This window comes from Anguilla anguilla, chromosome 12 (assembly GCF_013347855.1).
Source record: "Anguilla anguilla isolate fAngAng1 chromosome 12, fAngAng1.pri, whole genome shotgun sequence".
NCBI classification, from domain to species: Eukaryota; Metazoa; Chordata; class Actinopteri; order Anguilliformes; family Anguillidae; genus Anguilla; species Anguilla anguilla.
Genome location: NC_049212.1, coordinates 37,220,398 through 37,241,086, shown reverse-complemented (window position 1 = coordinate 37,241,086; position 20,689 = coordinate 37,220,398). Strand labels below are relative to the sequence as shown.

Here is a 20,689-nt window from a genome sequence, read left to right as displayed (position 1 = left end):
AATGGTCACCGTCACGCAAAGCAAACGGGTTTTAGCCAGATTCAGATGCACCACTGTTTCAAAGTAATTAATAAACGAGAACTCTCCACTGAGTTGCGAGCGATACGGCACATTAGCCCCATACAGACACTAAGAGGAAATGCAACAAAAAAATGTTAATTAATTCATTTAAAGATTGCTTTGTGGGTAAGGTTGGAGATAATCATTCACACGAGGGTGCACGTTCAACCTTCACAAGTTTCTAAATGTGCATATGGCCATCGCATTTTAAAGATGTTTGAATTTGTTGCAAAACAACCGAGATTGTTTAACAACACTGAAGCCTGTAGCTACTCACCTTTGAAAGACAGCCTAATCTTGCCATATCACATGTACCACACTATTTGGTTAGTGCTGGTCTGGCCGCATTATAAAACGTTTCGAGGATTCATTTCTTGTGTTCGTTCCGTTCGCAGTACGCTATTTCACAACAGAACGTGGCAACGCGCATGGCTGTAGGGCGTATGGTCGGATCGGCCGTGTTTTGCCAGACGCCATTAAATTATCCCCCCAGAGTTTTTCGGCATCCACCATCTTAATTGTTTCCCATAAAATTGTTTGTCACAATTTCCCTATGCGGTAGCACGTTTCAAAATGCCCTTTCAGCTATGATCCGTTTCATACATATTTTCAGTGAAACTTCCTCCATAAGGATTTTTTTCCCCATTCTTGTGTTTATTTTCGTGTTTTTTTTTTTTTTTTTTGGTTTTTTTTTACAAAACTATTCATCCAAAACGAATTTCATCCAGGCGACCTTGGGCCGTAGACAAGTACGGAGACAGCCGATTTTTTTGTCCCTCTTGATTGAATTAAAGTCCATTATCCGTGCTGAAATACATATCTTATTTGAGTTGTTTCCATTTTATTGTGCATAAATGGATCGTGGAATATATTTTAGATGTACATTGATGTTATGTTCGCATACAGTAAAACCTTCAAAGACAGGTAGCAGGTTAATTGTAGCCTTCTCAAAGACCGTTCCATCCTTGGGAGTTCTTGAACCACAGAAGGCAATTAATAGCGAACCTACATAACAAAAGTTAACCTTGTACATCTGGAGGCCCCACCTCCTTTATCCTTCTACCTTTTATCTCAGTCCCTCCGTTAATTACCCGCTAGTCCCTTACTCAGTAGCGGTCATAAGGTCATGATAATCAGATTAACAAGTCAGATGGGATGGTATCTGCAAGAAACACCACCCTGTCAGCCAGAGACCTGGACAGATGACCCTTCATTTGAAACAGTAGGGTAGGCTTCATCTCAAAGAAGTTGGCCAACTATACTGCGTGCGTGTGTGTGTGCATGCGTGTGCGTGTGTGTGATTTCATATATTTATTTGTTGTAAGGACGCTACTTGCTGTTGCAGTAATAAAAGCTATCTCATACTGCACAGAGGCTTGTAGGATAAAATCCCTCGATAAAGTGTCTCTGGCCCCTTAATTTAATTTTGAGATGAACCAAGCTTCACCCATCGGGGGCAGCCCTGCCCGTCCAGCCTCATCTGCATTGATATATAAATCAAATCACAACCAAGGAAATGAGAGGCAGAAAAAATATATTTGTCAGGATTAATTATTAACAAAACCCCTGAGCAGAGCATTGCAGTCTAATAATTCTATGGCTATTAATAGATACCATACCAAACAGAGGAGTAGATATCATTTGTAATCATTACCATCAGGCTCAAGAATAATAACCGGAGAAATCCTTGGACTGGAGCACTTAAACACAAGCTAAGATGATAGATGAGGAAATCATGGAAATACATATTACACTCCCCTTGATTTACTGCAAAAATGGCATTCCAAAAGTTCCACGGTGTGCACCAGCAACAGTGTAATGTGTGGCAGTTGTTCTTCAGAATGTAGAAGCTTCAGTCATACCAGACAGTAAGCGCATTTAACCACAAAGAGGCAATATGTATATATTTTTTAATCAAGCATGTGTTTTTCCCATCTACTTCAAAAGACATTGTATATTTTAAAAGGACAATGAATGTACATTCGCCGGCCAGCCGCCACGGCCAGCACACGTCTTCTCTATTATTGTATATTATCAGCAGATTTAAACAGCGAATGAAATGTACACCCGTCACAGGGCTGATGTACGGCATCTCATTAGAATTGCAAAGGTAGCGCGTGGCGCTCGCTCAAGCTTCCTCTGGGCGTTCCGGGAGAGTCGGGTTGAGTCCATCAGCGTAATTAATATCACGCGCTCTGTAAAACACAGGGCCTACTTCTTAAAATTGCGCCAAAATAATGTAGCAGAAGGCCACCGGCAAGTGATTAATATGACAGCAACGGCATCGGTCGACCGAGAGGAGAGCACTGACAGAGCTCACACTGGCTTGCCCTGTCTTTGCACGCTAGTCAGTTCAGGAGCTTAGATTTCACTCAATTAAATTACTTTCCTGATGTTTCATTTCAGTAAGCAATTTTTTTAAAATAAACAAATAATAATGTGGAAACTACTTCTGTAACCAAGCAAGCAAGAAAGAAAAAAAAACTATGTTCCACCTGCCAAAACACCGATGTCTACCGTTGTCTATATTTTCCCTGTGAGTGAGTGGAAATCTGAACTTTGAAAACAGCTGCTCTCTTTTGGGACACTGAGCAGGTTTCTCCCCTGGTATTTTTCGCGGAGTAATAAACCGGCCGACAGACAGTAAATAAAACGAGGGAGGGAAGCCAGGAAATCTTCACTGCTCTGGAAGGACAGCACCAGCAGGCTACCACACAGCCCTGCGCAGCGTACAGATAAACTGCGCCTCCATTTGTATTCAGCGAGGATAACCCAGTAGCACGGGACCTGGTGTAGTCTTAATAGTGTGCCCGCTTTTTTATGGGCTATGCCGGCATCTATGCAGTTTAGTTGACGTATCTTTCTACTTACTCGTTGTGTCGACACGGCAGTTAAAGGGAGACAACACTAACCGTGTCTCCCTTTTATTGGACAACCTCTAAAATTTCATATCCCTCTCTATTATCACTCCAAAGAGAAAATGATCCCAGTGCTGCTCAATAACTGCTTCCAGGAAAAAAATATTATTTACGGTACATATAACAACAAATGATACTGACCAGGAAGGTGTAGCTATTTTCAAGAAGGTTTGCTGGTGTCTTCCACCAACCTAAATTGAAAAAGATAAAGCAACTACTGTTTAGGATGGGAAGTGACAGATGTAATTTGTATATTATATATGCACACACACGTGAACCACAAACCATGACATCTAGTGTATTCTGTAGATATATGGAGCAGGCCTATATTGATTATTTATATAAAGCATAAATTATTGATCTTGGTGATTGCTAATGTATTGTAATAATAGATAGTCTTACCGATCTTTTTCTTATTTTCGCTCCAGCATGTTTGCATTTCCTTCCGTAGATATATGTTTGGTTCACTCTGTAATAACATTATTTCTTTTTTTTACTTTTTAAAATTTATTTCTATTCATCATCTATTTTACTGTTTACAGTGTACATCTATCAGAGCAGCATCTCAAAAGGAAAACAAAAATTTAAATTGTATTTGGTATCTAATGGCAATATGATGATGTTGATCATGATCATGATCATGATGCATAAAGAAACAAAATGAAATCAGTCACTTTAATTTTATGCTACGTCAATTAGTTTCAAGTTTTTATTTACAAAAACATGAATATAATAACCAACTAATTTATTACAACAATACTCACCATCATAACATTGCCGCACCAGCAAGCCTCATGGCTGTCTCTTACAGTGCCATTACTCATTTTTATGTGCAACTTCTCTGGACGGTACTTTAGTGTACTCCATTAGGTCAACCCTGAGCCAGAAGGCAGGTTTCAGTTTGGGTCGGGGTTTCTTCTTTCACCGTACCTTTTCAGCCGCAGTTCCCTTGTATCAATCCCAGCTGCGTTGGTCACCACACACATGTAGGTGGCCTCAAAATCCTCCCTGGCGATCTGCTGGAAAACCAGGTCCCTTCGCATGAATGTTCTGCTGCCTCTCGTCTTTGTTCTAATACAAGGGATAGAAAGGAAAATGTAAATTGCATGTGAATTGTTTTTATAAAATATTAAAATACAATGTTCCTAATTTTATAGAGGCTATGCATAATGATCTCTTAACAATTTGAAAAAAAAGGTTTAAGATTTTTTATTCTTCAAAATTTTAAACCAGTGTTATAGAACTAGAAGTGACTGTTACATCAGCATTAGAATGTTCAGTAAAGAACATTCTAATGCTGATGTAAAGTGATTATTACATCATCATGAGAATGTTCAGTTAAGAACATTCTAATCACATGTTTGTGACCTCACACCTTAAAAACCTGAGACTCACTCCTCTGGGCCCGCCCTGATCCTGCCGTCTGGATATGCGTGCTCTACGAAGCTCCTGTTCACCAGCCAGTAGATGAGAGTGAGGTCATCGGTAAACCCCGGGTCTGCCTTGCAGGGAATCACCAGCGGTTCACCTGCAGGTGTGTGTATGTGCAGTATGCATGCATGTTACTGTAATGTAACATCCTGTTTAAAGAATATTAAACCACAGACCACTGATGTAATTTATGATACTTTCACCAGAGTGAGACAGACAGGCAGACAAACAGAGCATGTGTAACCGTAGTCAGAAAATAATTCACTTTTTCTCTCATATACTTCTCTCATATACTATCCATGGGTATGCAACCTTACAAAGTTTGTGCAAGGTTTTACATCATCATGAGTGTTTGTTTGTGCCATTGTTTCTTTTTTCTTTTTTTTCATTAAATGGAACAGTGAAGTGAATCAGTGAATCATTTCCTGCTATTACAGCATACATCTCCCAGGGCCCCTTGAAGGGTTTTTGACTGATATTGAAGATTTTCATTTCTGTGGATTGCAAGGCAAAACAAAAACTGAGAATGGCATTTCATAAAGCTTGCAATGCAAGTTCCGTTTTAGGCCAGAGCAGCAGGGGCATTTTACCCAGAGAAGCTTTAATCTTCCGTGACTTCGGTCTCAGGATTTTAGGAGATGTAACATCTGAAGAAAAAAAGTTAAGTTAAGTGTAGTCCAAATTTCTGGTAAACAAAAAAAAAAAAAAAAGATGACAGCTTGATTATTAAACCCACGCACAATTTATCTTGGTGCTAATAAGGTCTCGATGGAAGTATTTGGCAAAAATTATTTATAGTCTGTATAATCTGTCTAAAGGTCAGTAGAAGAAAAAAAAAGTTAAAAGATTCCATTCAAGGCTTTCAGCTCAGGGAACAAAAAACTGAATCTTGATTCATGTATCCACCTTATAACTGGAGGAAACAACACATGACGTTTGGCAAAACAACGCCTTTGTCAGGGTTTGTACACAACAGTCATTGTTTGGTTTCACAGAAATATGAAATATTTCCTGGAGACGTTGGAGAAATTGAGATGGAACAGACCTGACGTGGCCTCGGAGAACAGGAGACAGCAGGTGCTCACCAGGGTCACCATGAGCATACGGTCCAGAGGGAGAAGTCCTGAAGGGGGGAGGGAGGGAGAGAGAGAGAGAGAGAGAGACAGAGAGAGTCCTTACGTATTTGAAAGATCTCAGTAGAGAAAGCTCACCTAACCTTGAACACCACAGCATCTGAGGCAATGAGTGCTAGTAGAACCCTTGGATCTTTATCTCCGGAGGCTAATTGTACTGCTAGTTGTGTGGAGTGGCCAATGGGAGCCATAGTCTAATATCTGTGGTGGACCTACTACTGTTACATCGGCAAAGAAATATTATGATTTATAATTAGAATGTCAACGTCACTTTTTAATTGTTCAGCTGACATTTATTCTCTTTTGACTATGGCCCTATTATGGACCTGCCCGCATCCTGGTCTGTATATATCTCCACCCAGTCACATGTTCTGGTCGATGTACCTGACGAAGACCTTTGAGGTCGAAACGTTGTACCAATAAATCACTTTGGGGAGCAGAAAAAAACAAGTGTGCGGATACACTCTCTCTTCTACACCGGCAAAGAAAGACATATTCCGTGAAACTATGCTGTGCTACAGTGAGGCGAATGCGTGCCACGCAGTACCTGAGGAGGTGTGTATCCAATGCATGCTGGATGTCCACAGGCCGAGTAGGATGCAGAGCTTCGGTCAACATTGGCACTCACAACCTGTACTGTTCCTTTTATACAGACAACACTTCCTCCCCCCACCCCCCACCCCCCTTCCAGGCCGAAAACAATCGTATGAGTGTTGTTACAGTCATTCCCATCACATGCTTCTCCACTGATGAGATCTGATTGTGATGGGGGAGGGGGGCGTGGGATAGGAGAACCACTTTGTGATTTCCCAAAAATTCTCAGAAAATTATGACAAAAGGTTAAAGGGTTAATTTTGCATACCATCATTATTTACGTTCATGTTTTTTTTTTTGTTTCCACTACACCTTCGTTTTATCACCACCCTCAATTATCTTCAGGTTTCCCTGGTTCTTTAACTGGCCCTAAAGCTCAGGAGCCCCGTAAATGTGATTTTAAGTCTCCTCGCCTGACTTTTACCATTTTAATATTCTCCAGCACATTGTCCCCAAATTGACTCCGGTTCCAGGGTCTAGCTGATGCCCTCAGCAACAAAGCTGATGATCAGGTTGCCTGGCAACAAGAAGGCAGAGTCAGTCCAACACAAGTCCAAACACGACAAAGATGTGGCCTTTCCCAGCTGAGGGTACAAAATTGGTTTTGGAGACACAAAATTTCATATCCTCGTAACTCTCGAACCCAGCATCGTTCATTCCTTTTCCAAAACTGCCATACCAGAACGTTAAATATCAGAAAATAAATCATTGTTGTATACTTTTCTCCATAGTTAGTACTCATGGAAAGTGTAAAGTATGCAAAAAATCTTGGTGTTCTACATATTGTTCTTGGCACATAAAGCTACATCAATCAGATCCCTATTGGCAAAAATAATGTTTGACACCTGAAATACACAGTTCTTTATGTTCCCATCTTGCAGCCAATCGTAAATGCAAAGCAACACAAAGCCGTACAAAATTTGTAGGTGCAAGCTCTTCATTTTATTCGATATCCCTCATTAAGCAGTTTTCTTGCTAAGCGTATTAGGGCATCCCACTGGAAAACACTTGAGTGCAATCATCACGAGCAATTCCCGCACATCATTTTAAGTAGTGTTGTAAAAAAAATGGGGGGGGGGGGGGGGGGGGTGGATGCAGTTTGCAAAATAATAGAATCTACATTTAACTTCGTACACCGCTTGGAAACATACAAAGACGGGTATGAAGCTGCTTGTTTCACACATGCGGTGCCAGAGATACAGCTGCACTGGAAACAGCAGCAACAACAACTCAATAATTAAGGATCCCCTCAATCAACCTGAACCTGGTAATTAGAAATACCGTAGTCACTCCAGGGCATGGTTTCACATTACTGATCTTAAGTCAGGGCTTTTCAGTCGCTCATTTCGGTTGATACCTCAGCACTTAATTTATCAAATAAAGCAGTTTATTAGGCTTTTAACTCAACTCACCTTGTTTCGTGACTTTCATTTAGCCATTATTTTAAAGGAGGTCCCCAAGGTAAAATCTTTTTTTTTTTTTTTTTTTTTCCCCCAGAGAGAGTTCTGGCCAAGATATAGAGCAGCCATAAAACACTGCACTTTTATTGCATCTTTTAACAATTATTTACCCCTCATGTTAATATTCTGTCAAAAAAATATGAGCAGAACGGTTAATTAACATACGCACACACAATATCAGTTACATTAGTATTCTGGCTACAGTCATTTCCTGAAATGTGCCCTGTGTGGGTACTGCTGTAGGTAGTAAACTCAAAAGAGGAAGGGCAGTCGTGTTCAAACACTGGTGAGCTCTGGTCGTTTCCTACTGACGCGGGGGCTCGTCTTCCTGGCCTGGTTTGAGCGCACGCCAAAGGCCACGCCTCACGAAATGAGTGGAATCGGTGGAATCTGAGGGGAGAACAGGCAACGTACACTATATTCACTCCCGAAATAAGCTTGATAAAATTAAAATCGTACATCTTTTTTTTTTTTTCCAATCGCTTGTTTCACTGAAGAGTTTCTCTCTGCAGGGTTGCTATTCTGTTCTTCGGTGAATGCGAGTGATTACTGTACCAAAACAAGCCACCGGATGAACAGAAGCAGCCCCTTTGAAGTGCGCTTTCCGCACACCAGCTCATGAAAAATGCACGAGCTGAACAGATAAACGTGCAGACTTGCACACCTTTCTCCGTAATGAGGATGGTGCAGAACCCTCCTGTAACTTCTTCATTTGCTCGTTTACGGTGGTCATGGAAATTTCAACATAACCTGGGAAGTCACAAAACGTCAAAAAAAAAAGTCCCCATAGCAACACAATGGACAGCAAGAAGTGACCACATGCATGGTAACAATGACAAGCAGCAAAGTCATAGCTTCAGGGTTGCATGGATTGTCGTACAAAGGTCACGTATAAAGGCACCTTTATGATTCTAAGGTGACATGCTATTGTCAACTATGCATTTCCCTAAAATGCATGACTATGCATTTCACGCACAATGTTCAGGCCATGATGAGTCCATTTCCCTGAAAGTGAGAACTGACAGTAAAGTGAGCCTACCTGCTGTTTACTTATTCATTTATTTTCTTTTTTTACTGGAAACATTAAATAAATAGTGACTAGTGCTCTGTGCAAAACTGAAACACATCTTCCATTAGTACCACACCTCAGGTATTCAATAATGGGGGGAAGGACAATTCTCTGTCCTGGGCTGTTCCTCCCTCAGCCAGAGGGGGCGCTCCACAGTGAAGGAAAGAAATGACTGCAGCACAATGCCAATGTCCTTCTTCTGACAGGAACACCTGCCCGTACACAGCACAGATTCAGTGTAGTACTAATACACGCATTCACAAAACATTCACTCGCAAGCACAGACATGACACATACAAACACACGGAGAAACACAAACGAGCACGAATAGGGTATATGCACATAGGTTATTTTACAAATAAAAAAAGAGATATTAATCCTCATATGTCCATAACTTTGCAACTAAATACATGTTATTTGAATGAAAGTAAAGCACAAATGTAGACTCAATTCTGACCAAGTGAGGCAAACAGGAGTGAACCAACAGAATTTTCCCTGGAAGAACACTTGTATGTATCCATTTTTCGTCCACTACTTGTATATCTTAGCAAAAATGCTGCAGTTTTATAGCTTTTCTAAAACAAAATATTTACACAAAACACAATTTCAGTGTGAATGAGAAGCTGAAAGTTTCACAGTAAGGTCCTGTTTTTATTTTACATCCATAATGCTCAAGCCATTAAGGCTAATTTCTCCAGTCGCAACCCCGGTCCACAACAGTGCTGACTACCAGATTAAAGAGCCGTGTCTAAACCAATCATTACTTCTGATGTTATTGTGCTGCTGGTATCATTATGTTATTATTACTGCTGTCGTTCAAATGAAACAACAGTGATTCGGGTGGTTTTGAACTTGATACTTAACTCGATACTTCTGTAATAAGTGATAGCGACCTTATCAGGCATTTTCTCAACAGTTCCCTTTCCACAGCGTTTCATCAAAGTGACAAAGCATAAAGTGTGATTCATGAATTTAATCTTCCCAATAGAGTGATTTAAGTTAAAGCCCCCATGTTCCATGTCAATATGTTTTATAAATAATTAAAGTACTCTATCACGGAAGGGGTCGTAAACATCGTCCTTGCTTCAGTAGGTCCTTGATTTTCTGGTCACCAGTGTAGATTACTTAAACACCCCTAAATATGGCTGCTAAGCAACAAGCCCCAGGTAAAACTGACTCCTCAGACTAGGCTTAGCACAAGTGCTGCATTACTGAAGTGGGGGGGTAGGGGGGTCCTTTGTGGTGTCATTTATGGTGTCACAAACTTAAGCCCAAATCAAGGCTTTTCACTTTCAAAAAAAAAATAAAAATAAAAAATCTGTCAGCAACAACTGCATCTCAATCAAAATGTCAGCTTGTTGTTTACGCACACTTGCGAGAGGTAAGGTTTGCATTAGTGTGTTTAATTGTATTCGTCCTGACAACACACAGGGACAAAGCAAGCAGTCTTCAAGTACATAGACAAGGGTTAATTTCACCGGATTTAGCAACTTAAATCTGATAGAGAAGCAGACTACGGTCCCCATGGTGAACAGCAGTAATTCCACATCATGTGCACCATTTAAAAAAAAAATAAAAAAACTATTTATTTAACTATTTATATTTGTCTTTCTGTTCCAGATCAAGTACAGCAGACAAGCTCCCAACAAAGAAATAAATCCACAAGTGCTTCTGAGACAACAAGGCTCACATAACATGCTCCTACTGCAAAGGGCCAGGGCACTCGCATCTCCTAGCGACCAAGGTCCTCCCTGCATTCTTACTGGGGACAGACTGTGAGGGAGATTGAGCCTCTGAACACAGGCTGAGGATGAAGCATGTGCCTGCGACCAAACTTAAGTTACTACCGCACAGAGACTTACATAGTTTCATGTAGACATATATATATATATATAGGGACGGAGTATATATAGGGAACTGCGCTTGTAACCGAAAGGTCGCAGGTTCAATTCCCGGGTAAGGACACTGCCGTTGTACCCTTGAGCAAGGTACTTAACCGGAATTGCTTCAGTATATATCCAGCTGTATAAATGGATACAATGTAAAAATGCTATGTAAAAGTTGTGTAAGTCGCTCTGGATAAGAGCGTCTGCTAAATGCCTGTAATGTAATGTAATGTAATGTAATATATATATATGAGATTTACGGCTATGTTAGGAGATGTGCCTTGGCTACGTCGAGTGGAAAATGACAGTCAAAGAGGATTACTTTGAAGAAACGCCCCTGGCTTGTGAATTGGGATCTGAAAAAAAAAACAAGAAAACAAAAAAAGGGAAATGTTTTGTTACTGTTAATGTCACTGGTTAAGCAGGCCTGGTACTGGCCACTCACAGGTGTTGTGTGGGAGTGAAGTGGCGTGGGTGTAGCTGCTGTGTACTTTGAAAGGGAAACCCCAGTTTTATAGGGTTTTAAACAACAAGACAATACAAAAAAGTGACATTTGAATTTGCTGCTCGCATTTCCCATTTTGGGTGAATCAGATGAGTTTTGTATCTGCACACAGATGGTCTGTAAAGCACCATACCAGGCACATTAAAATTGCACAGGCTATATCCATATATTTTGCAGGTTTTCATCTTTCTATTTTTTACATTTTATTTTTTTTTATTTTTTTTTATTTTGTTTTACCAATACAAGTAGCCATGTACAATTTCCTGCCCATGGCCCCCAGTGGGAACCTGAGAAGATAAGGATGAGAAAAAAAAGATTTTCTCCATTTCAATGCTCCCAGTGATTTATTCACAAACGACTAGCATTTCAACCTACATGCCCTTCATCAGGTTCACTGAGAAACTCCCTGAACTGAGAAGAAGAGTTTTGCACTGTGAAGACCAATTCTCTTCAGTAAGGAGAGAGCCTCTCCTAATGTTAACTTCAGTTCTGCAGTAGTACTGTACGCTGTGCAGCTGGCGGTATGAATTATACACACTGGGTCACTGGTGCATTGGAAGAGTCCATACGCTCAGCCACTGGAGAAAAATATGAGTGCAAGTTGCAATACAGGCTTTGTTCGCCATCTAGTGGAACAAAATGGAACTACCACAAATAAGCTCAGAAAAAATATGGGATTCCTTTCTTCTTCTTCTTCTTCTTCTTCATAAGAACAAAAACTTGTAGTTGCAGTAGATTTCTCCAGTTTGAAACTCTGAAGCATCTGTAGGGGCGAGGGGAACCCCAACTGATACCTCAATGTTCTCAACTCTCAGATTTCAACTCCACGTTTCTACGCACCCTTCGTATTTTTACACTTTTAAAATTAATGGGTCTACGCCCATTATTTCAGCTGGTACCTGTTTGTTCTGAAAGAAATTAACTAATGAGACAAAAAAGAACAGAGAGTTATAGGACCAGGCCCTTAATGACCCTAATGAGGTGCAAAACTGTTGCGTCTTAATTGGTCCATCCCTGTGGGGCCGTTTCTGTTTTTTCTTTTGCGTGGATAATCAGCATACACTCCAGCGCTATTGGCAAAGACAGACAAATCACCTCCAGAGCAGCACCACACATCTCTGCCTTCTTTTTTTTAGTTTAAAACTGGAAAGGGCGATTACGTTGGATTTTGGTGTCGAATTTCCTCTGTGCACCCCTGACGTATTTCACGAAAGAAAAAAATTCCAAGATTGTGAACTTCAGATGTTTACCCTCCTTTATGAGGGTAAACGTCTCTACAGCGAGAGATTCTTCAGGCATATCTGATAAACATGGAAAACCTTACGGTAAGCAGTATTGTTTTTCATTTTTATGTTCTGCCTGGATATATAGGAATACAGCAAAGTAATACACTATTTTCAACCATTGACAATGAAAGTGTATCATAACAGCCCTTAGCCTAATATTATGAACCCTTATTTAAACATTCATAGGTTTCCGAGTTCTCTTTGCACGCCATCAATAAACAGGAGTCTGCACTGCATTATAAAATTATTCTAAGGAAACTTGTAATCAGTGTAATTAATGATCTGCAATGTTACATTGTTCAGAAGGCATAACCATGTACATTTATCAACATAAAAAGCACATAACCAAAAAAGTCAAGGATTGTAATGAATGTAAATGACATTTAAGATAGTGTGTAAACTATGCAGTATGGAACTACACACTCAGGCCTGTGGTAATAACCTTTGCTTTTAATTAGAGTTAATCAGGAGTAAAATTCTAACAGGGTGCAGGCTGGATAGAGCGTCTAAGCAACGCTTTGAAACATACGCGCCATTTTACTCTCCTTGTCACCACGTACACTTTTCTTGATATAAAAAACGGGATGGGCAAGCACGTTTTTCTCTCGCCATCTGCAGCCGGAGCAATGGCGGGAGATCATGAACAAGAAGATGCGCTTCCCGCCGGAGCTGATCGCGGTCATACAGGAGGGGAACGCGGCGGAGATCAGCCGGCTGCTCACCATGCCGGACGGCATCCTCCGGCAGCTGGATGACTCAGAGGACCGGCTGTGGAGGGAGGCCCTCAACCTGGCAATCCGCCTGGGCAAGGAGGACACCATGGACGCCCTGCTGCAAGCAGTGAAGTTCGACTTCCGGCAGATCCACGAGGCGCTGCTGGTGGCCGTGGACACCAACCAGCCGCGGGTGGTGAAGAGGCTGCTGGACCGGCTGGACCAGGAGAAGGGCGTGGGCAACAACAAGGTGGACGTGCGCTCCTTCTCGCTCGCCATCTTCGACCACTCCATCGACGACTCGCAGTTCGCGCCCGGCGTGACCCCGCTGACCCTGGCCTGCCAGAAGGACCTGTACGAGATCGTCACCATGCTGTCCCAGAAGGGCCACGTGATCCCCCTCCCGCACGCCATCTCCTGCACCTGCCTGGAGTGCCGCAACGGGCGCCAGTACGACCTGCTCAAGTTCTCGCTGTCCCGCATCAACACCTACCGCGGCATCGCCAGCCGCGCCTACCTGTCCATCACCTCCGAGGACGCCATGCTGTCCGCCTTCCGCCTGAGCCGCGAGCTGCGCAAGCTCTCCAAGAAGGAGCCCGAGTTCAAGGTCAGAGAGGAGGATATTCTACGGAGTGGCACTGGTACCAAAATACATAGGAATATGTAGAGTCCATACGGGTAATAGGAGCATTTGTAGTAAGAGTAGGACTGTCTGAGACATGCAGCATTCAGAATATTGGGTGGAATTATAATATTATTAATAGCAGGCTTCTGTGAATAATATTGACATATTTAGAGTGTGTAGATTTTGTTGCCTTAGGTATGTGATTAGCATTGTGTAGCTGGTGAAGAACAGCTTCACCACTGCAAAACAAACCGGGGATGATAATTCACGTTATGACAGCTGGGAGAGTCGCCCCTTCACACTGACTGGTAAATTCCCATTTCCTGGAGTGCCAGTACTACTACAGGTATTCACATGGGGATTTGTCCAGTCAGCGTCCTTTTGGCTGTGTCCGCTAGCCCCAGTACCTGGCCCTGGAGGAGCTGTGCCAGGAGTTTGCGGTGGAGCTTCTGGGAATGTGCCGGAACCAGAGCGAGGTCACCACCATCCTCAACAACTGCGGCGAGGACAGCGAGGACGAGCTGGACGAACAGACCTTCGAGGAGGGCATCCCAAACCTGGCGCGCCTCCGTCTGGCTGTCAACTACAACCAGAAACTGGTGGGGTGTGGGACGGGGGGCGTGGCGGGGCGGGGTGGGGCGGGACGGAGTGAGGCCGGTGGGGTGGGCAGGGCAGGGCAGGGCGGGGCAAGGTGGGGTGGGGCGGGGTGGGACGGAGTGGGGCCGGTGGGGTGGGCAGGGCAGGGTGGTGCAGTGTCTTTATTGATAAATGTAGTATTTGAGTTTACAGTTGTGTGCAAGATAACGGCTTCATCCAAAGATCTATACTCCGTTACCTAGGGTCTATGTACTCTTATTTATATAACAATGAGGTACCCACAAGACTGATACCAGTGCAATAGCTGTTTGGCACTGTTTACAGACTGAATGTGAAATTGCACTGCACTGTGGGAAAACATTCTCAAAGCGTCTCCTTGGCACTCATTACCGTAACCTTCTCTTCCTCAAGTTTGTGACTCACCCCATCTGCCAGCAAGTGCTCTCCTCCATTTGGTGCGGCAAACTGACCAGCTGGAGGGGCAGCCGCACAGCCTGGAAGCTCCTGGTGTCCTTTGGGATCTTCCTGGCCATGCCAGTCCTCTGCCTCATCTACTGGATCGCCCCCAAGTCGAAGGTGAGACTGAAATTCTCTGTTATTCAAAAATAACAATGACAACAATTCTTTGTTATTCCATTCCAGCTAATTCTATTCTATTACACTTTGTTCTGTTTAATGTTTTAGCCAGTTTTTATCCGTTTTTTTTTTCTTCTTCTCTCTAAATTAGGAACACTAAGTCGCATTAGTAGGCAGGACCTATAGGTGCGCTCTCCTCTTTGAGTTCAGGGGACTAGCAAGCGACTAACGCTGCTGCTCTTCTCTCTGTGGTCCGACCAGCGGCGCTGTCGAGTCATTGGCACCCACCTGATCGCACAGGCCCCATCAATCAGAGGAGAAAGCCCTGCCAACCGAAACCCTCCCTCCCTTCCTCCCTGCACAATGTTATTGTTCCACGGGAGCCCCAGACACAGTCCTGACTCGGGCATGACTTGATCCTGGACCATGAGGCTTGTTAGCAGCACTTTCCGCTAGACTGATGCCCTGTCCCAACGTGCACCTGGGCAGGGTCTGTTCTGTCCTAGGGTCATGTGATTCTGCCTTTCTTTAGAGTGAAATTTAATAAAAACCCTGTGCTCCTCGCAGATCGGAAAAACCCTGAAAATCCCTGTGATCAAGTTCCTGCTGCACTCGGCCTCCTACATGTGGTTCCTCATCATCCTGCTGGGCGAGTCCATCGCCATGGAGATGTACCGCCACGACTTTGCCTCGCGCACGCAGAACATCCTGCACAGCTCTCTCCACATGGTCTGGGTGGCTGGTAGGCCCCTCCCCGAAAATCACAAAGCCTGAAACAACAGAGAACGTCTTATTAGATACATTCTGTAGAGCATGAAGTGAACAGCACAAGTGAAGATCTGACAGTCGATCTCCTTGAATTTCTAAATCACATTTATTCCTGTATGCCCTTGCGTATGAATGCATAGGGTCACATAGATGCTCTACAATACAGCCACCTTTGATTGTATGTTCATAGAATGTAACCTCAGAATTTGAGGATGCAGCTGACATCCTGATGTTCCAGGCTTCTTCTGGTTCGAATGCAAGGAGGTGTGGATCGAGGGCCTGAGGAGCTACTTCCTGGACTGGTGGAACTGTCTGGACATGATGGTGCTCAGCATGTACCTGGCCTCCTTCGCCCTTCGCGTGGTAATCATGCTAAAGGGCTTTGTGGTCTGCCAGGGCACGAACATGGTAGAGGAGTGTGTCTACTTCACACAGACAGGTGAGAGGCCCCACCTGGCAGCACACTGATCGCTCACCTCTTAGACCTGTGCCAGTACTGCCACATGGAAGATCTCAACAGACACAGGACGTTGCCAGTTGCGATCAATGGTAAATGGACTGCATTTATATAGCGCTTTTATCCAAAGCGCTTTACAATTGATGCCTCTCATTCGCCAGAGCAGTTAGGGGTTAGGGGTTAGGTGTCTTGCTCAAGGACACTTCGACATGCCCAGGGCGGGGTTTGAACCGGCAACCCTCCGACTGCCAGACAATCGGTCTTACCTCCTGAGCTATGTCGCCCCTGGCGATCAATAGATGATTGTACAGATTAAACCTTTCGAAAAAACAGACTCATTTACGTTTTACCTCACGCAGACTTGTAGAGAATTCTGCCTTTCTTTTACATGTCATGGTCTGAGTCGAATTTTAGGATGAACCTTGATTGAATCCAGTCCTTGTTTGCCACACACCATGTCATATTACCAGATCACATTTCTAAGAAATTAGATGATATTTGTTAGAACGCCTTCATGTTTTCATCCAAAGACAAAAGTATCTATTATCATTTCCTGGTTCTAAAAATGTTTTTCAACTTTCAGCCTTTTGTAAACCGGCGAAGGCCTTTGCTTCACAAAGCCATACGATGCCTGCCATCCTGAACCGTTTCTCGGGGGGGTTTCTTCCCCCCAAACATGCTGTTGACTGGGTAATGTGTCACATTTTGGCTTTTTGCAGAGAGGCACGACTGGTTGCAGGAGGACCCCCAGTTCATTTCTGAAGTGCTGTTTGCGGTGACCAGCATGCTGAGCTTCACTCGCCTGGCCTACATCCTGCCGGCGCACGAGTCCCTGGGGACCCTGCAGATATCCATCGGGAAGATGATCGATGACATGATGAGGTACGGCCACTAGGGTGTCAGTGTGGAGGCGACGAGACTTCGTCTTAAGTGATTTCACCAATTATTTTACATTGTCTTATCATCATAAGATGAGTAAAACATGCATGCAATGCTTTGACGTCATCTTGTCTACCTCCGTTTTGGGGATGATTAGATGTATCAGGGGTCATTTTAATGCTGAACACATCACCTTTCCGCCACTCTTCCAGGTTCCTGTTTATCCTGATGATCATAGGAACGGCCTTTCTCTGTGGAATCAACAACATCTACGTGCCTTATGTAATATCTCCACATCTTGGACGGTACAGCAGACACCCTGTTCTTTGTTAAAAGCATCACGGTGGCTAATAGAGATACATACAGTACTAATGTCCTCATTTAGGATTCAAAACCACTAACCGCCACTCAAGTCACCTCTGTGCCATCTGTCCCTGTTCAGGCAGTACTACAACTGACGCATATGCGCTCCCCCATGAGCCGCTAACTGTTTCACACACCGCAGCCCACACAGTACTACAGGAGAGTTGGTAGCAATTAGAGGAGTGGTGCACCTCTCTGTGATGTAGATGTCTGGTGGCCAGTCAATGGGAGAAGCTAATGCCGAGTTCATAGTCTGGCAAACTTAAACCTACCCTTCCAGTGGTAAGGAGAAGCTAATTGTGTCAATGACAAAAATAACAGCACTGACTTGATCACTGTCAACTTATGACACAGCCCAGGCTTGGAAGTGAAATTCCAAGCCTACAGAGCATGTACATCAGATCAGTGCCTTTAGTAACTGAGCCACTCAGAAGACATGGTGTGTGCCTTCATTTACTCCTTCCTGTCTCCTACTACACATTCAGGTTCAATGAAACATTCCACTTCCTGTTCTGGACCATGTTTGGGGTGGGCAACCAGGACTACGTGGACATGCCAGATTTCGCACTGGCCGAATTTGTGGGCAGGATGCTGTACGGGATCTTCACCCTGGTCATCGTCATCGTGCTGCTCAACATGCTCGTCGCTATGATCACCAATTCATTCCAGAAGATTGAGGTGAGGAAATTTCCTAAAAAGGACTATTCAGCATGTTGCAGGCCACAGGTGTCAAACTCCAGATCAGGAGGGTCGTAGTGTTCGCTGGTTTTTTGGGTGTTCTCGCCCCCCCCAGTGGTCCATTTAAGTCATTGATTGGCTAAAGAAGACACAAACCTTGTTTTTAAGGCCTTAATTGGTGGCTTTTTGAAAGGAAACCACAAATATCTGGAAACACTGTGGCACCCTGGGAATTTAGTCTGACACTCCTGCTCCTGACAAAACTGCATTCGTAACACTCATCTAATGCGCCCCCCCCCCCCCCCAAAACACACATATACACACACACAAACTGGTTGCATTGCCTTTGTGTACACGTTAGCACTTTACCTCACCACCCATCTTCATGTGAAGCAAACGTAGTCGTGAGTAATTTTTACACAGCCGACAGCAGCCCTGAGAGGAAAAGGCTCGACGGTCCGCCATTTTGTTTCACTCATCAAAACCCCTGAGCCGTCGCTGGTGTTTCCTGTCAGGATGCCGCTGACGTGGAGTGGAAGTTTGCCCGCTCGAAGCTCTACCTGAGTTACTTCCGGGAGGGTCTGACCATGCCTGCTCCCTTCAACATCATCCCCTCGCCGAAGGCCTTCTTCTACCTCGTACGGTATGCTGAGCAGCTGAGCAGCTAAGCAGCTGAGCGCACTGGTAGCCTCTGCTTGTGCCATATGGGAGTCTTGCAGATTCTGCACTTCTAAGATTGACAGAACACATTTAACCAGTCCTATCGCATGAATAATTTGCTTAGCTATGCTTATCCAGGGTGACATGTTACATGTGGCTTATGTTTCAAAATTTAAGGACATTACTGATGTTATGACTCACTAGTGCAAGTGACAACATTGCAGGTATTTAAAGCCACTATACTTATAGTCACGGCTATCAGATCCCCTTCAATTTACAGTAAAGTAAATTGTTTTTTTTTGTTTGTTTGTTTGTTTTTTTTACAGGGGTATTTTCCGAAGACTTTGCTGCTGCTGCAACTTCAACCGAACACCAGATTATCCTCCCATTCCCTCCATAGTAAATAAACTGTTTTGCGTTTTCAGTGTTTAACTCAGCAAAGCTAAAATTGATTACATTTCACTAAGGCAGTTTCAAACAATTATCGCGCGTGCAATGTTATTTTTGCTCATTCCACACATTCCTCATTTTTTCTATACCACATGGATCCTAACCAGACCGGAAAAACGAATAATTGTCACATGCAAAACATGCTATGAAGCAATTAGAGTGCGCTGGTTCTATATTACCTTTTGTCAGGATCGCTGTCTGTTCAGTATGCGTATCTGTAGTAAGGTGCGTAAATGGTGTGTAGTTCAAGTAGATCACTTCTGAAGCTTGTACATCACTTCCTGTCTCACTTTAGCAAACTGACGGTGGCGCCGGGGAGAATCGCGTGCCCTACCGCTTGCAGGTGATCAGGGCTTTGGTGCAGCGGTACATCGAAACCGCCCGGCGGGAGTTTGAGGAGACCAAACGCAAAGGTATGGGCAACACGCAGTCGCCAGTGATGATTTATTAGGTTCTAACTGTGAAAGACAGAATTGAGTCAAACCTCTGACTAGTGATCTAATCTTTCATTATACAAACGCATTCTGGGAATCTTTATATTTTAGTGAGAACGATTTGTTTTGCCTGTAATAATAATAATAATAATAACAATAATAATAATTGTAATGTATTATTGTTATTATTATTATTAACTTTATCATTATTATCATCATCATCATCATCATTATTATGATTATTATTGTTGTTATTATTATTATGATTCATGTTTGTGTTGCACCCCGGAGCTGCAGTGTTTCAGTGTGGCCGCTGCCTCTCTCGTTGCCCGCAGACGTGGGCAATCGGGTGACGGAGCTGAGCAAGCTGGTGGGGAGGCTGTACTCTGAGCTGAAGCAGATGAACCAGTCCCTGCAGGGCAGCCCCGGACACCAGGGCGGCGACACGGAGCTGCTCACCAAGTACATCATGGGGGCCAAGAACAACTTCCGGGGGTTCAACGGCAAGGCGGGGATAGGCGCCGACCACGCCCCTCCGTCTGTCACTGCGCTCCACGGGAAAGAGGGCGAGGGCGAGGGCGAGGGCGAGGGGAAGGAGGAGGAGGAGGGGCGAGAGCCAGAAAAGACTACAGTCGAAGACAAAGCGACCGTCTCGTCCCCAACCGACAGCAAGGGTTCTCTAGACACCGGCTTGGGCTCCCAGGGAGATCTGAGTTCCCCGGAGAGAGAGGTTCAGAGCGAGAAAAACACAGACGCGCAGTAAACAGTAATCAATGGACTCGCTACAGCGGTTTCTCTGCCGCCTTAGCATAGACCTTCCTTTCATAGCGCAATATAACGAGCTGACGCAAGTCACGGAGAAAGAAGCGACATAAATCCTTTCAATGCTGTGATGAGCAAAATTAGGCGAACACTTCAAAAATGTATTTCAACTGATACATATGAAAGAAGGGGTACACGGACAGATAAAGTATGTAGATGCTTAAAGTCTCTCTCATTACATCATCTGCCAAAGCAAACAAATATCCAAATCCTTGATTTTGCACTTTTGGGGTCAAGCTTTCATTAAACGCATTTGGTCCCCCAAGTGTGTCTTTTTCTTAACTATTTTTTTTGTTTGTTTTTAACACGTTTTAACAGCAAGGTC

At 43.7% G+C, this 20,689-nt stretch overlaps 2 protein-coding genes and 1 long non-coding RNA gene across 5 annotated transcripts; 1 reads left to right on the top strand and 2 right to left on the bottom strand.

Annotated features, from left to right (window-relative positions):
• Positions 1 to 1,583: 1,583 nt before the first annotated feature.
• Positions 1,584 to 6,147, bottom strand: LOC118210102 (interleukin-1 receptor type 2-like). The gene is made up of 8 exons (XM_035385974.1): positions 6,090 to 6,147; positions 5,455 to 5,532; positions 5,000 to 5,056; positions 4,374 to 4,506; positions 3,909 to 4,049; positions 3,381 to 3,447; positions 3,120 to 3,169; positions 1,584 to 2,255 (listed from the first exon to the last, which is right to left on the bottom strand). Coding segments are annotated over exons 1-8 (552 nt in total). The 5' UTR covers positions 6,115 to 6,147; the 3' UTR covers positions 1,584 to 2,254.
• A 5,967-nt stretch (positions 6,148 to 12,114) lies between these two features.
• trpc2a (transient receptor potential cation channel subfamily C member 2a) lies at positions 12,115 to 20,629 on the top strand. Its single transcript, XM_035384207.1, has 13 exons — positions 12,115 to 12,381; positions 12,961 to 13,662; positions 14,079 to 14,279; positions 14,689 to 14,853; positions 15,421 to 15,595; positions 15,860 to 16,060; positions 16,798 to 16,960; positions 17,170 to 17,262; positions 17,806 to 17,998; positions 18,514 to 18,641; positions 18,985 to 19,057; positions 19,404 to 19,521; positions 19,878 to 20,629. The coding sequence occupies exons 1-13, from the start codon at positions 12,367 to 12,369 to the stop codon at positions 20,303 to 20,305; spliced, it is 2,655 nt and encodes an 884-aa protein (XP_035240098.1). The 5' UTR covers positions 12,115 to 12,366; the 3' UTR covers positions 20,306 to 20,629.
• LOC118209074 lies at positions 13,610 to 19,422 on the bottom strand. Of its 3 annotated transcripts, XR_004761674.1 has the most exons (4): positions 19,288 to 19,411; positions 15,142 to 15,623; positions 14,701 to 14,869; positions 13,610 to 13,693 (listed from the first exon to the last, which is right to left on the bottom strand). It is a non-coding gene; the product is annotated as an uncharacterized LOC118209074 (long non-coding RNA). The 3 variants fall into 3 exon arrangements; XR_004761673.1 differs by lacking the exon at positions 13,610 to 13,693 and having other exon boundaries at positions 14,398 to 14,869; positions 19,288 to 19,422; XR_004761675.1 differs by lacking the exon at positions 13,610 to 13,693 and having other exon boundaries at positions 14,398 to 14,869; positions 15,478 to 15,623; positions 19,288 to 19,398.
• Positions 20,630 to 20,689: the final 60 nt, after the last annotated feature.